This window comes from Tympanuchus pallidicinctus, unplaced genomic scaffold (genome assembly GCF_026119805.1).
Source record: "Tympanuchus pallidicinctus isolate F22 unplaced genomic scaffold, pur_lepc_1.0 scaffold2, whole genome shotgun sequence".
Lineage (NCBI taxonomy): Eukaryota > Metazoa > Chordata > Aves > Galliformes > Phasianidae > Tympanuchus > Tympanuchus pallidicinctus.
Window position 1 is genome coordinate 15,649,634 of NW_026294721.1, and position 23,809 is coordinate 15,673,442.

At 35.5% G+C, this 23,809-nt stretch overlaps 1 protein-coding gene across 13 annotated transcripts in view; it reads right to left on the bottom strand.

The window, feature by feature from the left end:
* KCNIP4 (potassium voltage-gated channel interacting protein 4) overlaps nucleotides 1–23,809 on the bottom strand; it is a 375,732-nt gene that overhangs the window by 43,663 nt on the left and 308,260 nt on the right. For 3 of the 13 annotated variants that reach the window (XM_052682834.1, XM_052682844.1, XM_052682833.1), the window contains exon 2: nucleotides 1,293–1,394. The exons of the other annotated variants lie outside the window; for them this stretch is intronic. In XM_052682834.1, coding sequence (XP_052538794.1) covers nucleotides 1,293–1,394 — 102 coding nt within the window. The remainder of the gene's footprint in view (nucleotides 1–1,292; nucleotides 1,395–23,809) is intronic. 13 annotated transcript variants of the gene reach the window in all.

The window sequence follows — 23,809 nt, forward strand, 5'->3', positions numbered from 1 at the left end:
TAGGACTATCATTCTCAGGTCATGTAGGTGTAAGCAGTTTCTACTTAAAGCTGTCACTACAGTGAATGCCTTTTTTAAGCTACAGTAAAACACATCAACTGAAATCACAATGAAAATGTTACTGTGCAACCAAATCCTTACTGCTTTTCATCTTTGAGATCTCAAATGACTAGAAAGGAGAGAAAGTAACATAGAAGAACAGTCTTCTCTATGGAGGCACACATGAAAAAAACTGGGTAGCAGAAAGAAATCCTATGTCCATACCACTGAAGTCTTGGTGCTTAATCTGGGGCCTGTGTTCATAGCCTAGTGATCTCGGATTTTTCCATGATCACTGGACATGGGGAACTGCTCTTAGAGGCACTTGTTTTATACTGATATATGCTTTGCTAAGAAGAGGATACTGGAAGCATAGGGACCACTCAGCATCTAATTTTAGCTGCTAAAATGAGTGCATAGAATAAAGTCAAATTAATCTAGATTGAATTGGGTCCACAGGGATATTTAATATCAAGTTATATCAGCAAAAAAGATATAGGAATGTATGAATTGGGTCCACAGGGATATTTAATATCAAGTTATATCAACAAAAAAGATATAGGAATGTATTAGTGTTATTTGTATTAGTGTTATTGCTCTAATTTGTCTTTATCTGGGTATATATGGATGGTGAATCTGTCCATCTGTTTCTTCCGGTTGGACAGTCTCTGAAAGGATTGCATTTTGTCAGAGCATAGGATCAAGACATCAAAGAAAAAGTCAGTGTGCTTGTCCTTAAACTCTACATTCATATAGTTTGTTTTCAAGCTCTATTTTTTTTTTTCTTCCAGATATGTATATCAGGTTTCATTTCCTACAAAGTTTGGTATTACATAACAAAAACATGTAGGGCCAAGCCTTTCAGCTAAACCAGTACTGCTGATACTATCCTATGAGCTGAACAGCAAGAACACAAACATTTGTACTTGTGTACAAAAGAGCTACCAATTTGCAAATACAGTGAGAACAAGCATTTAATTTCACCAGTGAACCACTTTCCAGCTAGCCTGCAGAGCATAAATCCCAACCCAGAATCTACTGCAGAGCAGACTCTGGCACTGGTATATTGCCGTTATGCTCTGCACAGACAAATCTGTTAGCAGCCTGTCCATCACTCCTTCTAAACATGAATAGATCATTCATTCAGCAGATATCTTCTCTTTTCAACAAGCAGTTAATGAAAGTACAAATTTTGTTGCATGCAAACCTAAAAAAGAAATCAAAATCAAAATCAAATGAAAAATAAAACTTGCTTTGAGTAACAGGAGATGTCGTTTTGGCAGCCGAGCAGGGCAAGAGCTTCATAAGTCGCTCTTTAATACTGCGTTTGGCACTGTTCTGAGCGTAGAGGAAACCTAAAAAATATATTATCAGTATTGTTAACGTAGGTTTGAGAACAATTTCTGTACATGCTGCAGTTTATCATTATAGCAGAATCCTTATGGGGAAAGGCCAAACAGACAACAGCCATCCTGAATTGCCAAGGGCAACCTGAATTTTTGATCAGGACAACAAAACCATTTTGTCGTATCTTTCCAACAAAGGGGATGTTTTGTATGTGTGCATCCCTGGAAAAGTTCTTATAACCTGCCGAAGTTCTTATAACCCACTTTAGAACATCCCACACATGCATCAGGTTGTATATTTGAAACAACACAAAGCAGGTGTGTTTCTAAAGATTTTAATGCTAGAAATACTTTAAAGATTTTTAACTGTATTTAATTAATTATTTGAATTTAGGTTTAATGTGGAAAAACATACACAAAAAACCACCACACAAATAAAAACTTAAATATATCTTTTGTTGTCCTTTATGGCAATCTTCTACTTCCAAGATTGAGTTTTTTCATATCGTACATTCAGCAACTAAGATAACCAACCTGGCACTTTTGCCTTTTCTGAAAATTAAATTATTGACTACAATTAACAACCAGTCTACCTTTTCTTTAATATTTGAAGTTTAACATATATATATATACATATATATATATATATATGTAGTTATATGTATTATTTATATTTTCATCAATATTAACATGGCTGAATAACCGATGTTGACGTGCCATAAAGTAGGTAAACCAAACTATCCTTATTTATTGAAAAGGAAATTGTTAGCCTAAATGCCTGCAACATCTGACTGATTGACCATTTTATACAAAATGGATGATATGAGCAAACATCTCCTAGATGGGTATTTGCTGCAAATGAGTGACTTAACATCTGTACAACAGTTTACCAAATGATTAATGCTCCTAAGAAAAGTAAAGCTCAGTTTGGACTTCATGTAACTCCTGCACTTTTTTACATTACTACATAGTTACACAGGTCTACAGGTCCACAGAATCCATGTAATTACTGAAGATGCACACACTGCCTTGGAGAACCCAATAGATTGTGTACTTTTCAAGCTCACAGATTTGATTAAGCAAAAAATTCACCACCAAGAAAGTATGCTGCAGTCTGTGTTGTGTTAATATAATGAGAGATTATTGTCTTAACATTGATCTTCAAAATAGATATTAATGAAGAGGTGGAAAGCCATGAGATAGTAATGCCGTGATCGTGACTGTCTTCCTTCAAACTGCTATAGAAGAGAATGATAGTAATTCATAGCCAGCAAAGTGATATTCAGAAACTGATTTTTTCCAAACTCATCTTGATTTCATTTGTTAATGTTTTGTCATCTAGAGATTTCACAACTGTTATCCCTCACCCAGTCAGTCACAAACTCCCATGGGCTGTGTTAGACTTCTTCATATTCAGGTTAGTTAACTAGGGCTCCTTGCTCTTTAGTTTGATAATTTGTTCTTCTGCAATTGAAGTTAAACCCCGAGACACACTTTACCCCAGAATTCACAATGGGAACGTCCTAAAACTCATCTCCATACCACACCAGCTGGAATTGTGTTTTTTTGTCTCAAGAGGTGCTCACACTTCACACAAACTGCTCTAACTAGAGCATGCCCTACACACCTTTACATCTAGATACTGCTGTACTGAGACATGTTCTGTATATGGATAGATTTTAGGCATATGAGACAAACTTTAAGAGTGCTGCTATTTACCATAATTTATATCTGCAGTTGCAACAAATAAAAAAAGCAATTGTTTAAACCTCTGATTTACAGAGATTTAAACTAAAGAACTGTTAATCCACAACTGTATAAATAAAAGTATAATATGTGTAGTTTATAGTACAATATGTGTATAGTAGAATATAAAAATTATGGTGTATGCATTGTAAATTATGATTTATAGATTACCATACATTCATAATCTACTATACCTAAACCTAGACTAGACCCATCTTAACTCTTTACACATTTATTCAGACATATGTCTTTGCTTTACTGTGTATTGCCCTACTGTTACAGAAACAGGTCAAACCAACCCAGCAAAGAACATCAATCAAAGAGAACTTTGCAGGAGTCTGTAGAGGCAAAACATCTCTCTTCCTAAATGCACTTGTTTTCATTGCAAATGTTCTGCAGCCAGCATGAAAACAAGGGCAGGTAGCCACTTTTTGTTGGTAGTCTTCTGCTCAGCAGAATAGCATTCTGGCTTGCATCCCCCCTAATAACACAAGATGGACTGTTGGTGTTGTAGCTGTCCTTGTACTTAAATTCTTACACAACCTTCGCTACAGCAAATTCCCACTACTAAAAACAGCTCTCTCTTGCCTTGCTTCCCACCTTAATGTTGACCTTCTATAATGGGATTTGGCTGCTAAACTTCAACCTAGAAGGCACACACATCTGAGTACTTTTCTCTTTCCTTTATTTGGTAAAGCCAGAAGATAAGCTTCCTGTGTTTAAGTCTTGCTCTACCTTTTACTCAGCACTATTTACAGTCCACTGGCCGCATCCAGCGTCTCAGCAGTACAGCTTGCTGGAATTTGCATTTTTTCACTTACAGTACTTAAAGTCTTCTGAAGAAGGTGGGAAAAAATGCCTACATTGTATTTTAGTTCTTTAGTTTGGAAGAGGCCTAATATAAAGTGTGAAAGCCAAGCTTACATTTTCCTGGATCTAAAAATTTGGTAGGAGTTGACAAAGATTCTGGAGGGAAAAAAAAAAAGCATGAAGTGTTTTCTTGGCATACTGGTTTGCACTCAATTTCAGCTGTATGTTCAAATTTCTCCCAGGACCTTAAGAGCTGTCAGCCCCACTGAACTGCTAATGTTTCAGCACAGATGGAAGAGCAAGGGAGACAAAACGAGTGCAGTTTTTCATATTCATAGTTCAAGACTTGTGGAAGAGAGCCGAATCAGAATGTGTTCCTTCTACTTAGTGAGCCTGGGAATGAAACAAAATGATGTACAACAGAAATATTTATAAGTCTCAGTTTTTGGAAACACCTGCTGAGGAACTGTCTGAGTTATCATTAAGCTACTCTATGGATCTTCAACATTTTTAGCCAAACTGGGAAAGCTTTCTTGCCAATCCCATTTCTATGTACAGATATAATTTTAGTGATTCATCCTGTTCTGCCCCATCTGTTTTTCATTCCAAAATACATCTGTTAGCTTCACAGACCACACAACCCTATAAACTACAACAGATCTACAGGGAGGAGCCATAAAGGTGTTGAGCAGAAAAAATGTACAGCAGCATTTTAGGGATTGCTTTGAAACACTTTCAGGAATAAGACTGCTGTCCATCTGTCTCAGTTCCCTTGTACACACTGTTTTACATCAGATTTCCAGGGGCAGACTGAGATGAGGAGCTGGCAGCCACACTTACCTACCAACCAGTTAGAGGTCAGAATCAAAATGGAATTCCAGAGACCAACAGTGCTTAGCATGGATTGTAAACAAAAAGTAGAGAAAAAGGGATTTTGCCTAAAACAATAATCACAGAATGGAATACGTTGGGCATTTGTGGGGTGGGAGATAGGAAAAAGAATAAAAGAAGAGATGAAATACTTAATAACACCGGAGAGAAGGACATAAAGATGTGTAAAAGCACAAACAATTTAAAACAGAGAAATGACCGCTCTTTTTTCATTTCAGTATTTGTTAAATTTCCCAAATACAGCTTTATTATTCAGATAACACCTCCACAATAAAACTGTGCAGATTTTCAGAATAAAGAACTTCTGAAGTTATAAATAGTTTCTATGTTTAATGCAAACATTATCTAATACTTTGTAATCATTTCCAGGAGCTCAAACGCAAAAAAAATCCTGTAGAGATTCCCCTGTGCAGAGCTTGAAAAATCTCACATGAAACGGCCCAGGTGAGCATATGAGAAGATACACAATGAACCAGATTTGACTGCTATTCTGAGCTATGCAGTTTCCTTTTATTTTTCCCTCCTTTTTTTTTTTTTTTTTTTTTTTAAATTCTTCCTTATGGGAAGAGCACAGAAGTTTTTAATTAATGGTACTACATACAAATTATCACACAGCAAACTGTATCAGCATAGAGAAGGTTATCATTTAGGGATCTAGGAAAGAAACAGATAAGGAAGAAGGGGTTTTTAAGTTAGAGGAGTACTAGATCAAAGGAAAAAAATACTTGAAGAAGAGTTCTGAAATGATACAGATAAATTTAAAAAATAAAAATGAAAAAAAGCCTGTTAAGCACAATGTTTTTGTTAGGCTCTCTTACTGTTGTAAGCAGTGAATAGTTGTACATTATTATTAATGAAATTCCTGATTTAGTATTGTTCAAGGGGATTTTAGAAGTGAAATAAAAATGCTGAACAACAAAGCTTAACTGCCAACAGCTTTGTAATGCAGCATTTTCTGATGGACTGTTAAAAATTGATGTATACATGAGAATCTAAAGAACTATTTTTTGTTTTTCATTCAGCTTTGATTCAAACATATTTTTATAGCTTTTAAGGAATGACAATTTCTCTCAAAGAAACAAGCAATTAGTATGGACTCTGGGCCAAAGAAAATCTGCAAGCAATTCAAGAATGTTTAAAATTCAGGAAGGACACTCCACTCAGGGAAAACCACACTGGCTACTATTCATAGTCAATACAGTGCAGCTGAAATAGATTGGCAGATGAAATCAGTGATGCTGAAGGAACCTTTAACTATAGAGAAAAATTCTCATCTAATTTGTGCTAGAGATCTTGCAGATGGCTTCTAGAGACAAAGATTGAAGAGAAAAGAAATATTCTCACAGCTTAAGAAAGGTGGACATTACAGCAGGAGCAAAATAGGCACTAACAATAAGTAGACTCACCTGGATATCTCAATGGCAATGTACCTAACCATCAAGAATCTCCAGAGACAGCTTTGGGGAGAGGCAACATGGGTTTGTAACTGACAAGTAAAGGGAGACAAGAAGAACATAAAGATTTGAGGGTATTTGGGATAATAAGACGTTTGAGCACAGTGAACAGTCACACCAAGGTTGTGGGCACCCTGCCCTGCGGTGTCATCTACTTGAGTTGGGGATCTCCCCGCTGCTCAGTGCAGCAAGTGGGGATCTCAGCCCCAACCTTGGGATTGGGAATGGTGTATGTCCCCTGCAGCAGGCTATGGCCAGTGAACAGCATGAATGAGGGGTGCTGTCCCGACAGTTGGAGAATCCTTGGTCCCCCAGGTGCTAGAGGCAGCAGCTACTCACAACATCCCTGTACATCCCTGTACTTTACAGAGAATGGTGCTTTTGTATTTTATAGAAACTTGGGTAAGACTAGTAACAGACATTTTTAATGAATAACTTCTAGCATATGTCTTCATAGTGTTCACAATATTATTCAATTAGTCTGAGTGGAAACAACCTGCAGTGCTAGAGGCTATCATTGTAATGTGTTGCGGTTTTTTTAATGCTTTATATGAATTTAGTTCTTATGAAAGATGTCTCATCAAAAGCTCAGAGAACTTTCACAAAACAGTTAAATGAAACCAGTGCACACTTTTCAGTTCTGCTGAACTAGCCCCAAAGGAGTCAGCTGTAACCTAGATCATTCAAATGGAGTTCACTTCTAAGACCATTGTCAAAGTCAACTTCAAGACAGAAGCATCTGGATCTAAAGTATATATTCTCCACTTAGATTGCAAATTTTGGTGCTTTGAGGTGATAGTGACATTACACCACACCTTCTTACAGAAGTTACCAAATCCCTAGTTAACACTGATAGTTTTAAGCTGCTGCTGCCTAAACTGCTAGTTTTCTTTCTTGAAGTAAAATGCTCTATGTGTCATTGGTCTGAATCCTGCTACTGTAGCAATTACATTTTTGAACAAGACAGAAAAGGGAAATGACAAAGTAATGAAGAATACACTTTTTCTTTTGCAAAGAGACTGTAAGAAGCCAAAAATAATGCCTTTCACTATGTACTTCATTTAAAAAGTTATAAAATAGAACTAGAAGAAAAGAATATAAATCCTTCCCATTTCTCAGCTATGAGCATTTTCCTTCTAATCTTAGCAAAAGAAATTAATTGAGTTATTCCAAGCTACTTTTTGAGATTAGAAATTGCTTTTACTGTAAGCTTTGGACATGAATTGGGAAGGCATCTAATCTATTTCAAAAACATCAGATTATTAATGAGCAACAGCCTGAAAAAATGTTAGATAATCATACACTGTCATAACAAATTTACCTGACTCATGCAGTAGGTATGAGAAAATACACCAATAAGCTATTTCTGTTAGCTTTTTCTATGAATTACAGTTCAAAAGGTTGGCAAATTCACAAAGCACTAGCAAGACAATTAGAGCAAAGTTCTTTCCATTTCAGTGGGCAAAAGTGCTAATAAAATCAGTTGTTTTGAACAAAGACATATAAAATTTGACTTATAAAGTAACTTTGACACCAGATTGCACAAAAACATTAGAAAAAAAAAGTTCAACTGATCACTGGCTTTTTATCCTGATGTTTTTCTAACCTTTGCAAAGGACCCAAGGGAGCAGTTAACGCTGAAACATAAAAGAAAGGTCACTTGCTGTATAACAGTTTAAAACATTATTTTTGGATGGCTTTTTAAAAAGTGCTTTTTACTATGAACTAATACTTGCACACACAGGCATACACAAATTCTGACCACAACATTCTGATACTACTTACAAGTCTTCCCTGTGGCAATTCAGGCTGCAAGATAAGAGAAACAAACCTCTGCAGAAAGTGAAGGTATTTGATTACATCCTCTTGATTTTGCACCTCTTCTCCCTGCTTAAAGGACTTCTCAGCTGTTAGCGCTCACTTTCTCTTTTGCCTGTAGTTTCTATTCCACCATATAACCTTTTTATAATAGTTCGCACTTGTGCATCTGTTACATTCCTTTTTTTTGTAAATATTTCCTGCATTCCATTCAAACTCTGCTACAAAGACAATTTTCCCACTTTGTTTTAAGTGTATTGCCCTGACATAAGTGTAGTGCTTGCTGCTTTGCAGCCTTTATAAACATCTCTCCTATACTTCCCTTCCCACATTAGTCCATCACCAATGTTCCCCTCCTGTCTTGGGAAAGTCTCTAGTTACTTTAACATAGCACACACGTCTTCCTTTCTTCCCTCGGAGATCACCCATGTCTCTCAATTTTCAGGTAGGAGTTTCACTCTTTCTACTCATACCACTGCATGCAAAAGGTAAGGAGAACTGTCCATGTGTTCTTTTTTAACCATACCCTAAAACTTTTCTATTCATAGCACGAGACTGAATTTGTACTTAGAAACTTGTAGAGCTGTGACCATGAATAAAGACATATAAGATGTGCTGCTTTGTATTATTTGTCCCATTATTTCTGTTGTTATTGCTGCTTTCTCATCTACTTGGTTGCTTTGGACAAAGACATTAATGTACATTCTCATGAAAACTACTACAATAAATCCAAGGTAGACCTGATCCTTAGGTACTCTTATGCAGAACTATGTAAATTTAAAAATAAAATAAAATGAATCACCTAAAAACCAGTACTAGATAAAACGATTAGTGCAACTACTGAACAGGAATAAGTGACTTCAACTTCACTCAGTGAGCCCCGCAGTGCTCTGTCATGGGCTATGAGGCACAAACTTACTTTCAGCCTGAAGGAGCTTTTAACTGTGACGGAAGACTATGTGCCAGGACTGCATTTCTCACAGTCTAAATCTTTGTGCTTGGAATCAGTTACTTCCAAATGTGTCATAAATGTGAGCTTTCTCTAGAAGAAAACAAGAGACCTGGTTACCTAAGAATGCTTAGGTATTCAGTAACATTATTGACTCAGTCTTCACCAGAAAGTGCTTTATCCACACCATGCAAGGAAGGATGTGGACTGGGAGAATGAAGAAGGACATACTGAATTAGAAGAACAGGTTCAAGATCATTTAAGGAACCTAAAGTTACATGAGTCCATGGAACCTCATGAGATGCATTGTAGGATCTTGAGGGAACTGGCAGATGCAATTTCTAAGCCAATCTCCATTATATTTGAGAAGTTGTGATAGTCCAGTGAAATTCTCACTTACTGGAAAAGGGGAAACAACCCAATTTCTAAAAAAGGGGAAAAAGGGAAGGTCTAGGGAAAAGCATGCCACTTGGTCTCACTTCTGTGCCCGACAAGATCACAAAGCAGATCCTGGAATATATGATATATATATATATGATAATATATGATATGAAACTGAGATGGTTACTGAAGTAGCATGGCTTCACTAACGACAAATTGTGTCTGACAAATTTGATTGCTTTCAACAATGAGATTATAGCATTAGCGGATAAGAGTATAGCAACTGACATCATTTACCTGTAGTTGTGGTTTTCTGAAACAGTTTTGGAAACCAACCAACAGAAACTGTGCTATGGGTAGAGGAAGCAGTGTGTAAAAAAGTACAGAATGCCTTGGAAGAGAAACACTACAGCTACTGTCAGTTGTTGAAGACTTTCTTAAGCAATAGACTGAAATACGATTTGCAAAGAGAATACCTTTCATTTTTAGTCTTGGGCATGTACTGAAAAATTATACACATATCAGAATTCTTAGTGTAGGATACCACCAGTACTTACAGGAAGACCAACAATTCTGACTTATCTAACAGGAATTAAAAGAGGAAAAATATCAGTCTGGTGATATATTTTCTGTATGTGAGGAAAGAAGCCATAGTGAAGGAAGTCTCCAATTTTATGTATTATTTAAAAAAGGTTCACTCACACCTAACTCATCTATTTTGGTAAATCCAGAATTCATTAGAATTTTTCATCAATAATAAAGAAGAATGATCCTGATTCAGATTGTGCCTTCCCATCTACAGCATTTATGCAGAAGTTTCCATACTTTTTTTTTTTTTTTTAAACTAGCAGCAGAAGAGCCTTTCAATGTGGCTGGTTTTATTTACTTTTAAAGAAAAGAATCCTCCTATGTATTTCTTCTGAAGTGAAAAAAAAAAAAAAAAATTCATAATGGAACAAACACAAAAACACCAGCTGGTATTTTCTGAAGAATGCATAATTCAACAGTTTTTAAAGGTCTGCGAGGAAACAGCAAACAAACTGTTGCTGGTGACCTATAGACTGGGGCACTGGGGACACTGATAGGAATCATATTTGTTTTTTAAAAAAAAAGGAAAAAAAAAAAGGATTTCTCATATTTAAGTGTGATTTTAAAACTGGTGCTGCTACTCTAAATTTAAGGTGTTACACAGGAACATGTACATGAAAGTGGGATTGTGTGAGCAGTACAGGAACCTCCCAGAACAATGTCTGTCCTGCTGCCTTGTGTTACAAAACAACTAATTAGCCAGCTCAGAGAAGAATAGCAGTGTGCTTTTAGTGTGCTTTTTCTTTCATTTTTCTTCCAGATCACTTATGTTTACAGAAAACAAATCACAGGGCTCTCAAAAGTCAAATCAAATTGAGTGGCTACATCCACAACACATAGATACTGTCAGGCTTGTATTGTTTTACCTGCAGTTTCCTCCTAAGGGAATTTGGGTCCTGAAACTTCTGAAAATTACTGAGGTTCAGAAAGTGGGCTGTCTTTAAGAATTTCCTCTTACATACCTTCTCCTTGGACCTACTGTGAAAGAATTACACAATAAAACATCTTTCAGCGACTATTTATTCTGAAACCAGTAAGTATAAATAATCAGAGATAACTGTATGTATCAATTTAACGAAGGACTTCATTACTGTATAACTTAATGAATTCTTGTGATCAAGCGTAGTTCTTTTTCACAGTGCAATATACCCTCAATTAATGTCCCCCATCCTTTCTCTTTCCTCAGGTAACCTGTGACACAACCATTAGGGCAGTTAATTCAGAAATACAATCTCATTACTCAACTCATATATTTCCTTAGACATGTCAACAAAATACTATTGAGACTGCTTACACTAATGCTGAGATTGAGCCAATATTTCTGAGAGGACAATACAGAGTGGTGGTAGAAACCAGTAGAAAATAATCTTTCCTGGGGGCAAAGATGTAGCTGGAAGTAATTCAGCCTTTAGGGTTCTACTGATGTCAGAATTGTTACAGTGTCTCTTATCATATAGGATAACTATCTCGTAAACTTTTTAAAAAACACCTTTTAAAAAAACACTTTTAAAAAAGCAGGTAGAAAACACATACATTGAAATAAGCGTTTACATACAGAAAACTCATTTCTCTCCAATTCTGAGCTATGCTTTGTTTGAAACCACTGTCTTCAAAAGGAATTTGCCTTTTAATCATGTTTGCAAGGAAAATACATAGAAAAAAAGGATGCACAGTTTCGAATGACACCTTTGTTCCTGTGTTTTTTTCCAACTTGGATTGTTATCTTTTCTATGTATGATTCTTATAAGATATTCTTCAATACACCATTAAGAATATTCACCTGGGAATTAATTATAACAGACTTTGTCAAAAATTTGTTTATTATCATTTTTAAACATTCATTACAGAAGTCTGTGGAATTAACACACCACATCTGGCATTTCATACTGAATTTATACCCTCAGAGGAATTACTGTGCTGCTTTTGTCAAAATCTCTCCTAAATGGTCTTAAGAATATAATTCACACTAATTGCATTCATAGCATTAACAAATAAAACAAAAATCAAAACAAAATGTTGTTTTGTCCCCTTGGATAATTTGCTAATACATTCTAGACTGCAATCTCTTTCAGATTTGCAAAAAATTTTAGTTTTGTGTGTTCTATACTGCAGAGCTGATGACATCTGAAATGTGAATTTTAAAGGGCTCCTTTTCATTCTTATGGTGCTTCCTTAAGAAATGTACTAAAGTGAACTAATTGTAACTAGAAGTGATGCCAGAAATCCTTTCAGAGTAATGGTGTAAGAGAAAATTATCTCTAAGTTTAGCCCAGAGATCACAATTATGTCTTCCAGGTGACTCATTTAAGACTTGTTGCAGCAGATACAGGATCCTGAAGATAATCTGAAACATTGTTAAATTGGTTAAAATTGGTTAAAAAAAGTTTTTAAGAAAGCACATTTTGACCTTACTGATGTTGCACATAAGACTAGATCAAAGCCTGGAAGTAGGACACACAGATCCTATCCCCATGATGTCATCTCACATAAAAGCAATAAAATCACAAGTGTAAAGACAATAGCAGCAGCAGGAGGAGAAAAAATAGAAAACTCTGGCATTTATCTATTTGACAAAGGGACAAACCAAAATATTCAGATTTTCTTTTGCATCATGATCTTGCAGTATACATACAAATTCTTCACAGATAACTGCACAGTGTTAATTCTCTAGGTTGGCATGGTTCTACTCAATGAAAACTGCTAGAATTTCCTAGGACAATTCAGAGTTCAGAGTTAAATGCACCCAAGGATGCTCATCATTCTTCATAAAAGAATTATTTTATTGAGGACTATTTCTGCACATTAGATGAAATTAACAATCAAATGATATTTTAAAAGTCAAAGAAACAGTTAAGTCAACAGTTAAAAGTCAAAGAAACGTAGTTAAAAGCTATGCTGAAGTAATCAATTTTTCATTAGAAAGTTAAGGAAAAAAGGTGTCAATTTAAGAAGTAACAAGTCCTTGATTGATATGCATTCAAATGTATACTAGGCAGAAACTTCATCTAGTGTGACTCATTGCATAGAGTTTATCATTACATAGGTTGATACAAAATTATTATGTAGGTTGACCCAAAAATAATGCCTCCCATTTATTTCCATGGAAACTAAAACAAATACAAAGGCAATATTTGATAAAGGAAAATCTCAGCTACAAAATACTATTCTTCAACATAGAAATAACAAAGTACATTGGATATAAATTCATTATTTCTAGCCAGATCTCAACTACTGGACCAGATATGTTAAGGTATCTGAAAGACTATTCTTTTCCTCCTCTCTTGCTGGCAATTTGGAATATACGCTGTGACGTGATGACAGGAAGATTTTCAAACTAACTGCTTCCTTATGAAAGCTGCAACCCAATATTCTAAACTGCCTGCAGCTGTGTTTTGTTCATAATACCTACTGTGCAAAAAGAAATACAGCAAGATTTTTTATTTTTTTTTTTTTACCTGTGTTTCAATCCACTAAGTGCTTAAGCTAATAGAAAGCAAAGGAAAAAAGTACTCAGAAAAGGCTTTAGGCACTTCTGTAAGTGCATTTATTTCATTTGAAGGGCTCTTGCTCTTTTGGAAGACTTCCCCGGACACCTAAAATACAGCACCTTTCACAGACAGAATATCAAACCAGTCTAAACTACTTCACTAAATAATGTTAAAATGAGACTCTAACAATATTTGAAACCCCTATAAAAATTTTTGCCTTTCAGATTGCTATTGGGTATTTCCTATTACATCTCTTACTGAGTTCAAATAAAAATCACACTAATGATCTAAGATTAAAATATGCCCCAGGGAACATTTGATTAAACTATAATATTGAGGATCAGTGATTCATTGGTAATCATAAATTCATAATACTCATGGCAGATGAAATTGTGTCATTTTCCAGCAAGCATATAACCTCTAAGAACAGGTGGATTTGAAATCATTATCAACATTCAATTTAATAGACAGAAACTATATGGAAGAGCACACAGATGTGACCTTTAGTCTAATTGACTATCACATTCTATTACACACACATGCTCGAAGAGAAGTATCTTCAGTGACAAAATGGATTTACATTGCTTGGCTATTGCTGTTTCATACTGTTGTGTAACACATATTAGTAGAACTAGTCATGCAATTGCACAAAAAAATGGGAGTGGCAGACAGTGGGTAGATTTAAAACTGTGTAGTTTCACTGAAAACTAAGGTTACGTTGCTTTGGATTTTGTTTGCTATAATGCAGTTATAACACAGGATTGGATCTGTATCCCTGACCAGGGGGCAGAAAGTGCAATTCAAGTCTAAAGTCTCTAAAATCACATTTTCTTAAGTTAATCTTTATCTTAGCTGCTAGTAATTTATATATATATATTTCTTATTAGTATCCATTATTTAGTACCACTTATAAATTATCTGCATTTTTGTGTAAGTAATAAATTTGCTTGCAGTACTTCAATTAAAAAACATTAATGGACCAAAACCAAAAAAGGGAGAATATTCCCATGGAGTCATTTATATTGTAAATTACTTGTGATTAGCTTATTGTTAAAAGCAGGAAAAAGCATATAACTGTCATAAACAGCTCATCTTGCTATGATTAGAATACTTTTCTTCACAAAACTACATCTACTCTAGATAATCACATTCCAGATTCGGCAAGTTGCAAGAAATAACAGTTATTACAGTTTAAATTACTGATCTAGCAGTCATTTGGAAACAACAGGGAGGACACTGAAGGCAAGACTGGAATTCAGAGAGCTTTTGGCAACTCGGAAAAATAACTGTAAACCCTCAAGGATACAAGCCATTCAAGACAAGTGTGAAGTATTCCCTGAAGAAAGAATGGCTTGGCAAAATTAATAAAGTTTCAGATACTGGCTTATGTCTGTGCTAAGGTACTATCTATCAAGGTCACAGACAGCTTCAGTGAGTGTATAGTTGAGTAAAAGGAATGAAAACAGGACACTAAAAGAAAAGAACTGAAAAAGCACATTTTTTGATCTAGAAAGGAGAAGCCTGAAGGGAAACAATATAATGGTATGAAATGTGCATAAGGTTGTCACAAAAAGGAAAAGAATATTCTGATGTTGGGTAACAAACAAAAAGTAATAAGCTTAGGTTTCAGAAAAGGGGTTATACATAGGTTGCTCTGAAAGCAATGCCTCGTATTTATTTTACAAAATTCGCAAAGAGCATAGTAACGCTATCTGATAGAGCACTCTCAGCTAGAAAACCTATATTTCAACACAGTCACCACTATTAATTAACATTTTCACCAGCAGTGAACAAGAGCCTGCATGCTGCACTCATAACCATCTCTACCAGTGGAGGTGACCACTGACACTGTCACCACTGCTGAAATGCACCACCCACTGCCTCACTATACTCACATCCACTGTTCGGCCTCCATAAATGTGAACGGACACAGTTTTTTCCCCATGGAGGAATTCAGTGACACATCTTTGCTTCATACACACTTCCATTTCAGACGCCATTTTGTTGGACTGCTGCTCTGCTACCATTTCTCACACAGCCACACAGTGTAAGAAAATACTGGTGGGAAGGTTCAACTTCTGCTGCCATACCACCAACATCTGCCTCATCTCTGATGTCATGGACCAGCAAAATAGAATGGGAGGCATTACTTTTGGATCAGCCTCTGTATTGTATTATGCTTTTGGAAAATCATCCTAATTTAATCAAGTAAATTCCCTGTAAATATGTTGTGGGCCCATCATTAGTTTTGTTGTTTTAAAATTTGTCACAAATACTGTAAGTGTTAAGGCAACAGATTAAATGAATATCTGACAATCTCATCAGCTTTGTTTTTATGTTTTTATGTTCCTGTGAAACAAGATGAATCCTTAAGTAGGGCAAATGGCTCCTCATTTGCTATAAATCTCTTTCTCTATATACAACTCATCAAGAATTTTCAGATTGGTCAAATATGACTTTAGATTGTTAAGCCTGTCAAGCAGGGATCATGCATCTCTTTTAGCCATTAGCACAGCAGTTGATCAAAACAAACCAACAAATCATATTGGCAACCCTGGTTCTGAAGAAGCTAATAGACTGCTGCCAGCAAGCTCTCTGACCAGGAAAACACAAACTCAAATTACTGACAATTGGTTCCTTCCACTTTTTTCCTCTCCTGATATTTGGATTATAGGTACTTCTGATTATTTAGTACTGCAATATGTTGGTCATTTGTAAACATTTATTAAGAATGTTTTTGATAAAACAGTTCAGAAATGTATGCAATGAGATACAACAGATATAAATAAGACCTGCTAACTCATGAATCAAATCAGCCTTCACCTTCCTCAGATAATTTATTACCTGAAGCTAATCTCACTAACACTTGCTTAAAGATTTGGTCACTAACAAACAGCATCCTTCGAAATCAAAGTCTTTCAGGTTTTATTTCTCATTTGTCTTCCTAATCAAGACATAATAATACGTATTTTGGTAGACACGTTTTAAAAGTCTGTATACTGTTTTCTTCCATATACATCTCTGTGCTGCTCTGAAGAACAACCAAAACTGCCTTTATGTCTAATGAAACAAAATGTGTGTAAGATCAAGTGCAGTTTCAATTATTAAAATTATAGGAACTGGCTTTTAGGAACATCAGTGCAGCCTCTTCCAGGGTAATAGATGGAGACAGCAGTTATTTACCGGTATTTGAGTTTTGTAATGTTTCTCTTCAGCACTTAGAAATCTAATTTCCTGTGTTATCATCCATCACATCCCTTTTGTGCTGGCTCCTCACTAATTCTTCTCATAACAGCTTGGACTGATAAGATGACTGTGGTCTTATACAAGAACAGATTATTGGAAGTAAATCAAAACAGATAGTAGTTAAACAATATGTGTTAGGGCAGTATCAGAAAGCTTTCTCTTCTCCATTCTCCTTCTCTGACTTTAATGAAAGATCTCCATTATCTAATTTTAGTGTTCCTGGAGTATAGCCCTACTGCTGTCACCAGACTGTATTATTAGTAATTTAACAGTACTGAAAGCTGAATGAAAGCAGCTGACAACTGAATTCTAAAATTGCCCAGTTATTTGATCTGGGAGCATGCAGTGAAAAGCATGTACCAGTACTTTTGTGTGTCAAGCAGGCAAGAATACTTTACATGTCTTTTTATACATCTCTTGCAATTCAAAACCTTGTATTTTGACACTGAGACCTGTGTCAGACTCCTATCAACAGATATGGCTTCCTATAATATCTGCAGTGATTTCAGCAAAATCCTGGACTTGAATGTTGCATCTTTAGAACTTCTTTTTGTGAAGTCTCCTCTTAGCCTCCTCTAGGCAGATCAGCTTTGTAAATATTCGTAACAGTTCTGAGTGACACTCGCTCCTTCCCAAACATCGGAGGCCCTACTGATTTCTCCTTCAATGAAACTAAAGCTTTTGATAAGGAGCTGAGCAGTAGCAAAGAGGTCAGATCTGCAGAGAAACTTTTACTGTGATGTAAAAGCCAAGAATGAGCACATGAATGGCATCAGAGAGGAAAGCTATAGGATAGCTTATCTTATCACAGAAAAATGGTAGTTTTCTGCCTATTTCCTTATGCACTTTTACAGCAAAGATCTCCAAAGCTGTTGTTTGATACTTATTATGTATAACTAAAGTAAAAATATGTAGATAAGCCACATTATTTCCTACTCCAGAATCATTATGTTAAAAAATTGTCCCACCAAAGTCAAAAGCAAATACTGATTGAATTCATGCATCTCAAACTGACACGGAAACAGAAAATTTTCTTCTCTCTGAATAGATGTTACCATATAGCACAAATGCAATGCATTGGGAGTTGCCAGTAGATGTACTTCCAATCAACGCAGCTGTTTTCAAACTTTCTTTTTTAAACTCTCAAAATCCAGATAACTCCTTCATGTGTGATACATGGGCTTACCCCTGGTGGCTATTACCAGAAAATGACATTTGTTCTAGTCTACAGTGGCACTGTAAAAAGTGATGTGAACTATAAAAGACTATTGACTTTACAGAAGACTAAATCTAAAGAAGATTCTTACCATTTAATTGTTATTTTCTAGACCCAAGTTCAAAATAGCTGATAGGATCCACACTTTGGTGTATCTCATTTGCAGTTACATCACATTAAGTATATTGTGAAATGGCACCCTACTGGTTCTTTTAATGCTGTAATGACCATTTAATACAAAAGAGAAAGTTGTAGGCTATGTTAAGTATCAATAATTCGTTTTTATGCTAGTGGTATCTACTCTACATTGCAGCAAGGCTGATCCTTCACCTAACACTATCAGAACATCATGGAGAAATAATTACTGTCTTTGTTAATAAGCACTTCCTAGTCAGTATATTTGTAAAGACAAAGTCTCAGGTTGATGAACTTCTTCAGTCAATATGTCTCTAAATTTCAGGCTTTTCAGAGCTCTGAGGAAGTTAAACTTCTGTTCCTTTACAAAGAATAATATGTATAGAGAAGAAAGACACTTTCACACACAATGTGGCCCTTGTGGTCTGAGAAATCATAAATCCTTTCGGGTAATTGCAAGAAAGCCTTTCTGGGATCTGTGTAACGTGCATTAAAATTCTGCTGTAAAAAAATTGCTCCTTATGTTTTACACAATATGGACACATAATCAAAGTGTCAGAATTGAATAGTATGAATATACTGATCCCTAAGCCTCTGTGCTTCTGCAGGCAAGGAAAATGTACCACATTTACCAACAACAGGACTCGAAAGTGCACAGAATGTGCGTTATTTTCAGGCATGGGTTGTACAAATTATTGCCATCCTCATTTTAAAGTTTGTGAACACAAGATTTTAAAAGAAAAACTTAACTGAATGGAAGACACTCATATGTTTCACGAATTTCATGAATCCAGTCCATGAAAAAAGCCAGTGCATACATTGCATACTTTGGGCATAGTTAGGTACAATGAGATTTGAACACCAACCCATATATTGGATTCAAATTTCAAATTAACTGCAGGTTGCCTTAGAAGCAAGCTAGACAGTAGGAATATATTCAGTGTTAATGAAAAAACTACAGGTGCACAGACCTGATCAACTAACAGACCTATGAAGTTTTGGCATAAAAACACCTATCGTAGCATCATAATGGCTACTGCCATGAAGACTTGGAAAAGAAAGGGGAAAAAACTGCAGTAAGGGGGTAAAAATAAGACAAAAGAAGCATAAGTGACTGCCACTCTGTGGTTATCCTCCTGGGATTTTGTGGTCAAGTTTATAACAGTAATAATGGACCAGAAAATGTCCGTAATCTACAGGTGGAAGAGACCATCTCTTAATTCCCTTCTTGTAAGGAGAGAAAGATAAATAATTTGGTTTTACTGAAGCTCACAAAAGTTATTCAAAGAGACAAAATCAGTATGTGAGGAAAGGGGAATGTGGGCACTTTGCCTTTTGCTTTTGTTTGCAATACTAAGACAGAAAAAGATATTTTTGCAGACTTGCACATAACACACTCATCTAACATGTAGCTTACTCAACTGTTTGATTTGCCACAAGTTTCTTCCTATTTTGAGATTATTTCAATTTAACAGACGTTGTGTTTACCAGGGACACCTATTTTATAACAAGTATCAAAATCATTCTGGATATTACTAATCATTTCCAACTACATATCATTTTATTCACAGAAATCACAGAAGGACCTGGGTTGGAAGGGACCTCAAGGATCATGAATCTCCAACCCTCCTGCCACATTATCTTAGCAAAAAAACTGCTGTTCACCAACTCCTGCTTTTTGGCTAAGTGCTGTACGGACTGACTGACTGCTGCTGAAGCCTGAAATGCTAGTAATTATGCAACAAAAGTGAAGTGCCAGTTTAGACTGAGAAGTCAGTGTTGTCCAAAGGCATCTGGAAGAATGGAGAAGCTATGGAATGGGAAACTGACTTAAAATCAGGTAGGCTGAGCGTGATGTTATTTTATATAAGGTTTAAATTGCAAGACATGAGCTGAATAACACCTGAAAACATGCTGTATATATATAACATGAATAACATGAACACATGAAAACATGCTGTAGCAAAGTACAATGGAGCCTTCACAAATCGCTTTTGAGAATGTATGAAAAAACATTGCTGAGAGAATCCAGAATATTCAGTCTGGAAGCTTTAGAGGATAATCACCTGTTTCTATGTAAAAACGTGCAAAGATGAGCATGATAACTTATCAATCAAGATTTAATAACTTGTATAGACCTAAAGTCTGGCCTCTGGAATAGACATAACTATTCCTCCTGTATTCACCTGAATTCCTCCATTGGCTTTTAATATAAGTTCTATTGGGACTACGTTTAATGGAAATAAAACCTTCTAGCCAGTACCAAATCTCACAGTAACTGCTTGAGAATTCATTAGAATAGTTTGAAGGCACTTTTTTTCTCCTAGTCTGCCAGGAGACTGCACTTCAAACAATAAGTTCCTTCAGGAATTGTTGATGTTCTAAATATATATCCTGAAATACTCATTGTTTTAAAATAATATTGCCTGTTCACATTTTGTTTGGTTGGTCTTTATAGCAGACAATCTTCAAAGCTTCTGTAAATTGTTCCTTTGCTGAGCACTCCCTTGTCTGGAGGTTGGGGATTACTTTCAATGTGTTTTGAACTTTCAAAGTTGCAGTGTGCAAAACTGTAAATCTGCTTTTCGTTTCCAGATGCTCTCTCAGGATATAAAATTCCTGCATCACAACGGAGTGGTAAATCTAGCTTACAAAGCCCATGAATAATGCAAGCTCTACCCTAATGCTATTTAAAAACATCCTTTACCAAAGAACAATTTTGACCAACACTCTGAATTACAGTATAACACCTGAGGATCAAGCATCAATTACAGTATATAATAAACCTCCAATACACTTCCTCTTTAACTTAGCTCATCAAATATTTAAAAAACAACAATGACCAAAACACGTGACAAATTATCCTATTTCTATTTCACCTGTGGCAATGTTACTCAAAATTGATCAAAAATACTTTCATGCAATTGAAGATAATCAAAGCATGACAATCCTTTGTTAGCTGTTTCTCTAAATTGGATGTAGAAATATAACAGAGAATTTTGAGAGGATCCAGAGAGAAAATGAAGTCTTCAGCCTGACACAGTTACAAGTACAGAGTTCATATTCTCAAAATGAATTAGAAAATTATACATAGGCATATTCCCTAAATCACTACAGTAATTATTGTGACCTAGAACAACTACCTTCATTTTAAAGTATTTTTAGTTATGAACACTGATCAATTGCAGAGGCTTGGAAGAGAAAGTGGGGCAATGCTTCTCCACATTTCTAATGCAATGGAGGTGCTCTTCCAAAGTTCTGGAAGGAAGTCTCTGTGTGAGAATGTGTCAGGACTGAAGACCTACTTTGGTCTTTGTCCCTAGGGCTTATTATCCTTCTAGCACCTTACAAATCCTTTAGCTATTCAGTGAACCTCACTCAGTTATAGGATTGAATTATGGTTAAGCTGTAATCCAGTTTTATAAGTCAAAACACAAAAAGTGGTACATCTCTGTGGGCATTTAAACCTCTAATGAAGTACCAGAAATAAATAAATAATGATTATTGTGATAACAAATAGCAAATATTTTGCATTTTTCGTGACTATTTTTATCTATATTTAATAGTTTTGCATATATTTTCTCACTGTATATTTGATAGTTGCATGCACAATGCATCTGCTATACTCCAGCTTTTGCATTTTGCTTATTACCAGAATTTAAGGGTTTAAGAGGAACTCTTAAAAGAGGCTATCTCTTTAAATATAAACTATACCTTGAAGCTGTTGGTTACATGTATAATTGAAATGTGTTCATCTAAATTCTTTTTCCTTTTAGCTAGAGAAAAGAAACCAAAAAATTCATTTTCCTATTTGAAAAAAGCAGGTGACATCAACCAGACAATAAAGACTATGAGCCTCATGCACCTTATGTTTAACTGACATTGAGTTTACTTTTCTGCAATTAATGTGAACGCTTAAGCCTACTGATTTGCTAAGATATGAATGAGCTCTTTAGTAAAAGCCTTCAAGAGTTACAGTTTTTGTTGTTTTTTTGCAGTTCAACATCCCATTCTATTTTGTTGTTGTTGTTGATACATGATACATTTTTCTACCAAAGGCAGATGTGTTCCTGTCTGTCTTCATGAGGAAGGGCCTCTGTTTGTGATAGTGATAAAAATGATAAATATCTAAAACATGTACAAGGGCAGTTACCAAAGAACTAGTGACCCACAGCAGTATCTCACATGTAACTCATGCCCATAATCTTGTCTTCATAATGCATACATGCATAACACTTTGTTATACAGATCAACTTCCTACTTTCGTGGCTTTCTATTCCAGCCTGAAATAGGTTTTCTCCTTCTTTTTACTGACCTACCTACTTTAATGTTGCAGAGATTTTATGTGCTTCATGCATGTCACTGAAAAGCTTCCCTCTCACTAAACCACGTATTCAGAGCAAATCCGTTCTTTAACAGTCAGATATAAAGCACAATACAAACTACAGGGAATCCAGACTCTGCACATAAGCCATGAAAACTGATAAAACAGACAAAGAAAAATCTTTTTTTTTAATTTTTTTAAAGGAGATAAGTGTAATAGATGTAACGAAAATGACACTAATACACAATGTTACTGATGGCTTCTTTGATGAGTAGGAATCAGTATGTCAAACATTGGAAAGTAAAGGTTAAGTTCCCTGTACTTTGAAAGGGATGATCTTCATGAATCATAACTTCTTGTGTCTTATACTTACACAAGAACATTACATCACACTCCAATTGTCTGTTATGCCTAACTTTTCATAGCAGGGATTGCAGAAATAAGTACACTGGAAAATCAGGTCAGTAGGAACCTGTCACTCAAATGAAATATTAATAGAGGCAGTGATGATCTCAAAGTGAAACACAGAAGATAAAATAAAAGCAAATAAATGCAGCTAAGTCAAAAAAGTCCAAAATGGTGCAAATAATTGCACGCAAAGCTTCATAAAGAATGCAAGACACAGTATTAACAATTTTCTTCTGAGACAAACTTATAGAATGGCAATCTGCCTTTTCTTGTTCTGTTTCTACAATTCTCTGGAACCCATCCTCAGCAATGTATTGACATTTATGTGAGTCCTATGCATTTTTATTTCTGTACTAATATAAATGTAAGCCATAATCAAAAGGCATTAAAAAAATATACTGCTGTTGATCCAAAAGTAAACAACAATGTTGGCATGAGATACGAAGCAGGGAAAGTGGAAATTAAGTTTTTTGTTAACAAAGATAGAACAATAATGAAATTGCTCATAAACAAAGAAAGAAATGACTGAGATAATTTAAAGGAAGAGCTCATATATTTGTAAAGAAATTAAAATGCATGTTCTGAAGTGGCCAGAGAAAGTCATGGCTGTGAACCTACAAAAATCTCCTCCACAAGTGCCAGAGATCAAAGGAAAGACCAATAAGGTGAACTATTGATTCCAGTGGACTGGGAGAGTTAAGAGGACATCTGATATCTTCAGATTTAAAAGAGAGGATCTGAATCAAGAGCCTGAAGGAAACAGTTTTAGATAGAAATGGAAAGCTGAAATTTGTAGTAGAAGGCTGAAGGAAATTGCCAGAAGTGGAGGGAGAGACAACGTTTTACCAAAGACTTTATGTCAGACTTTAATTCATAGAGTAACACTGAAGGATCAGATTAACTAATGCTCAAAGAGATTTAATAAGTCTGAAAAGTAGATGTGACCTGCAAATCTTCACAGAGAACAGTC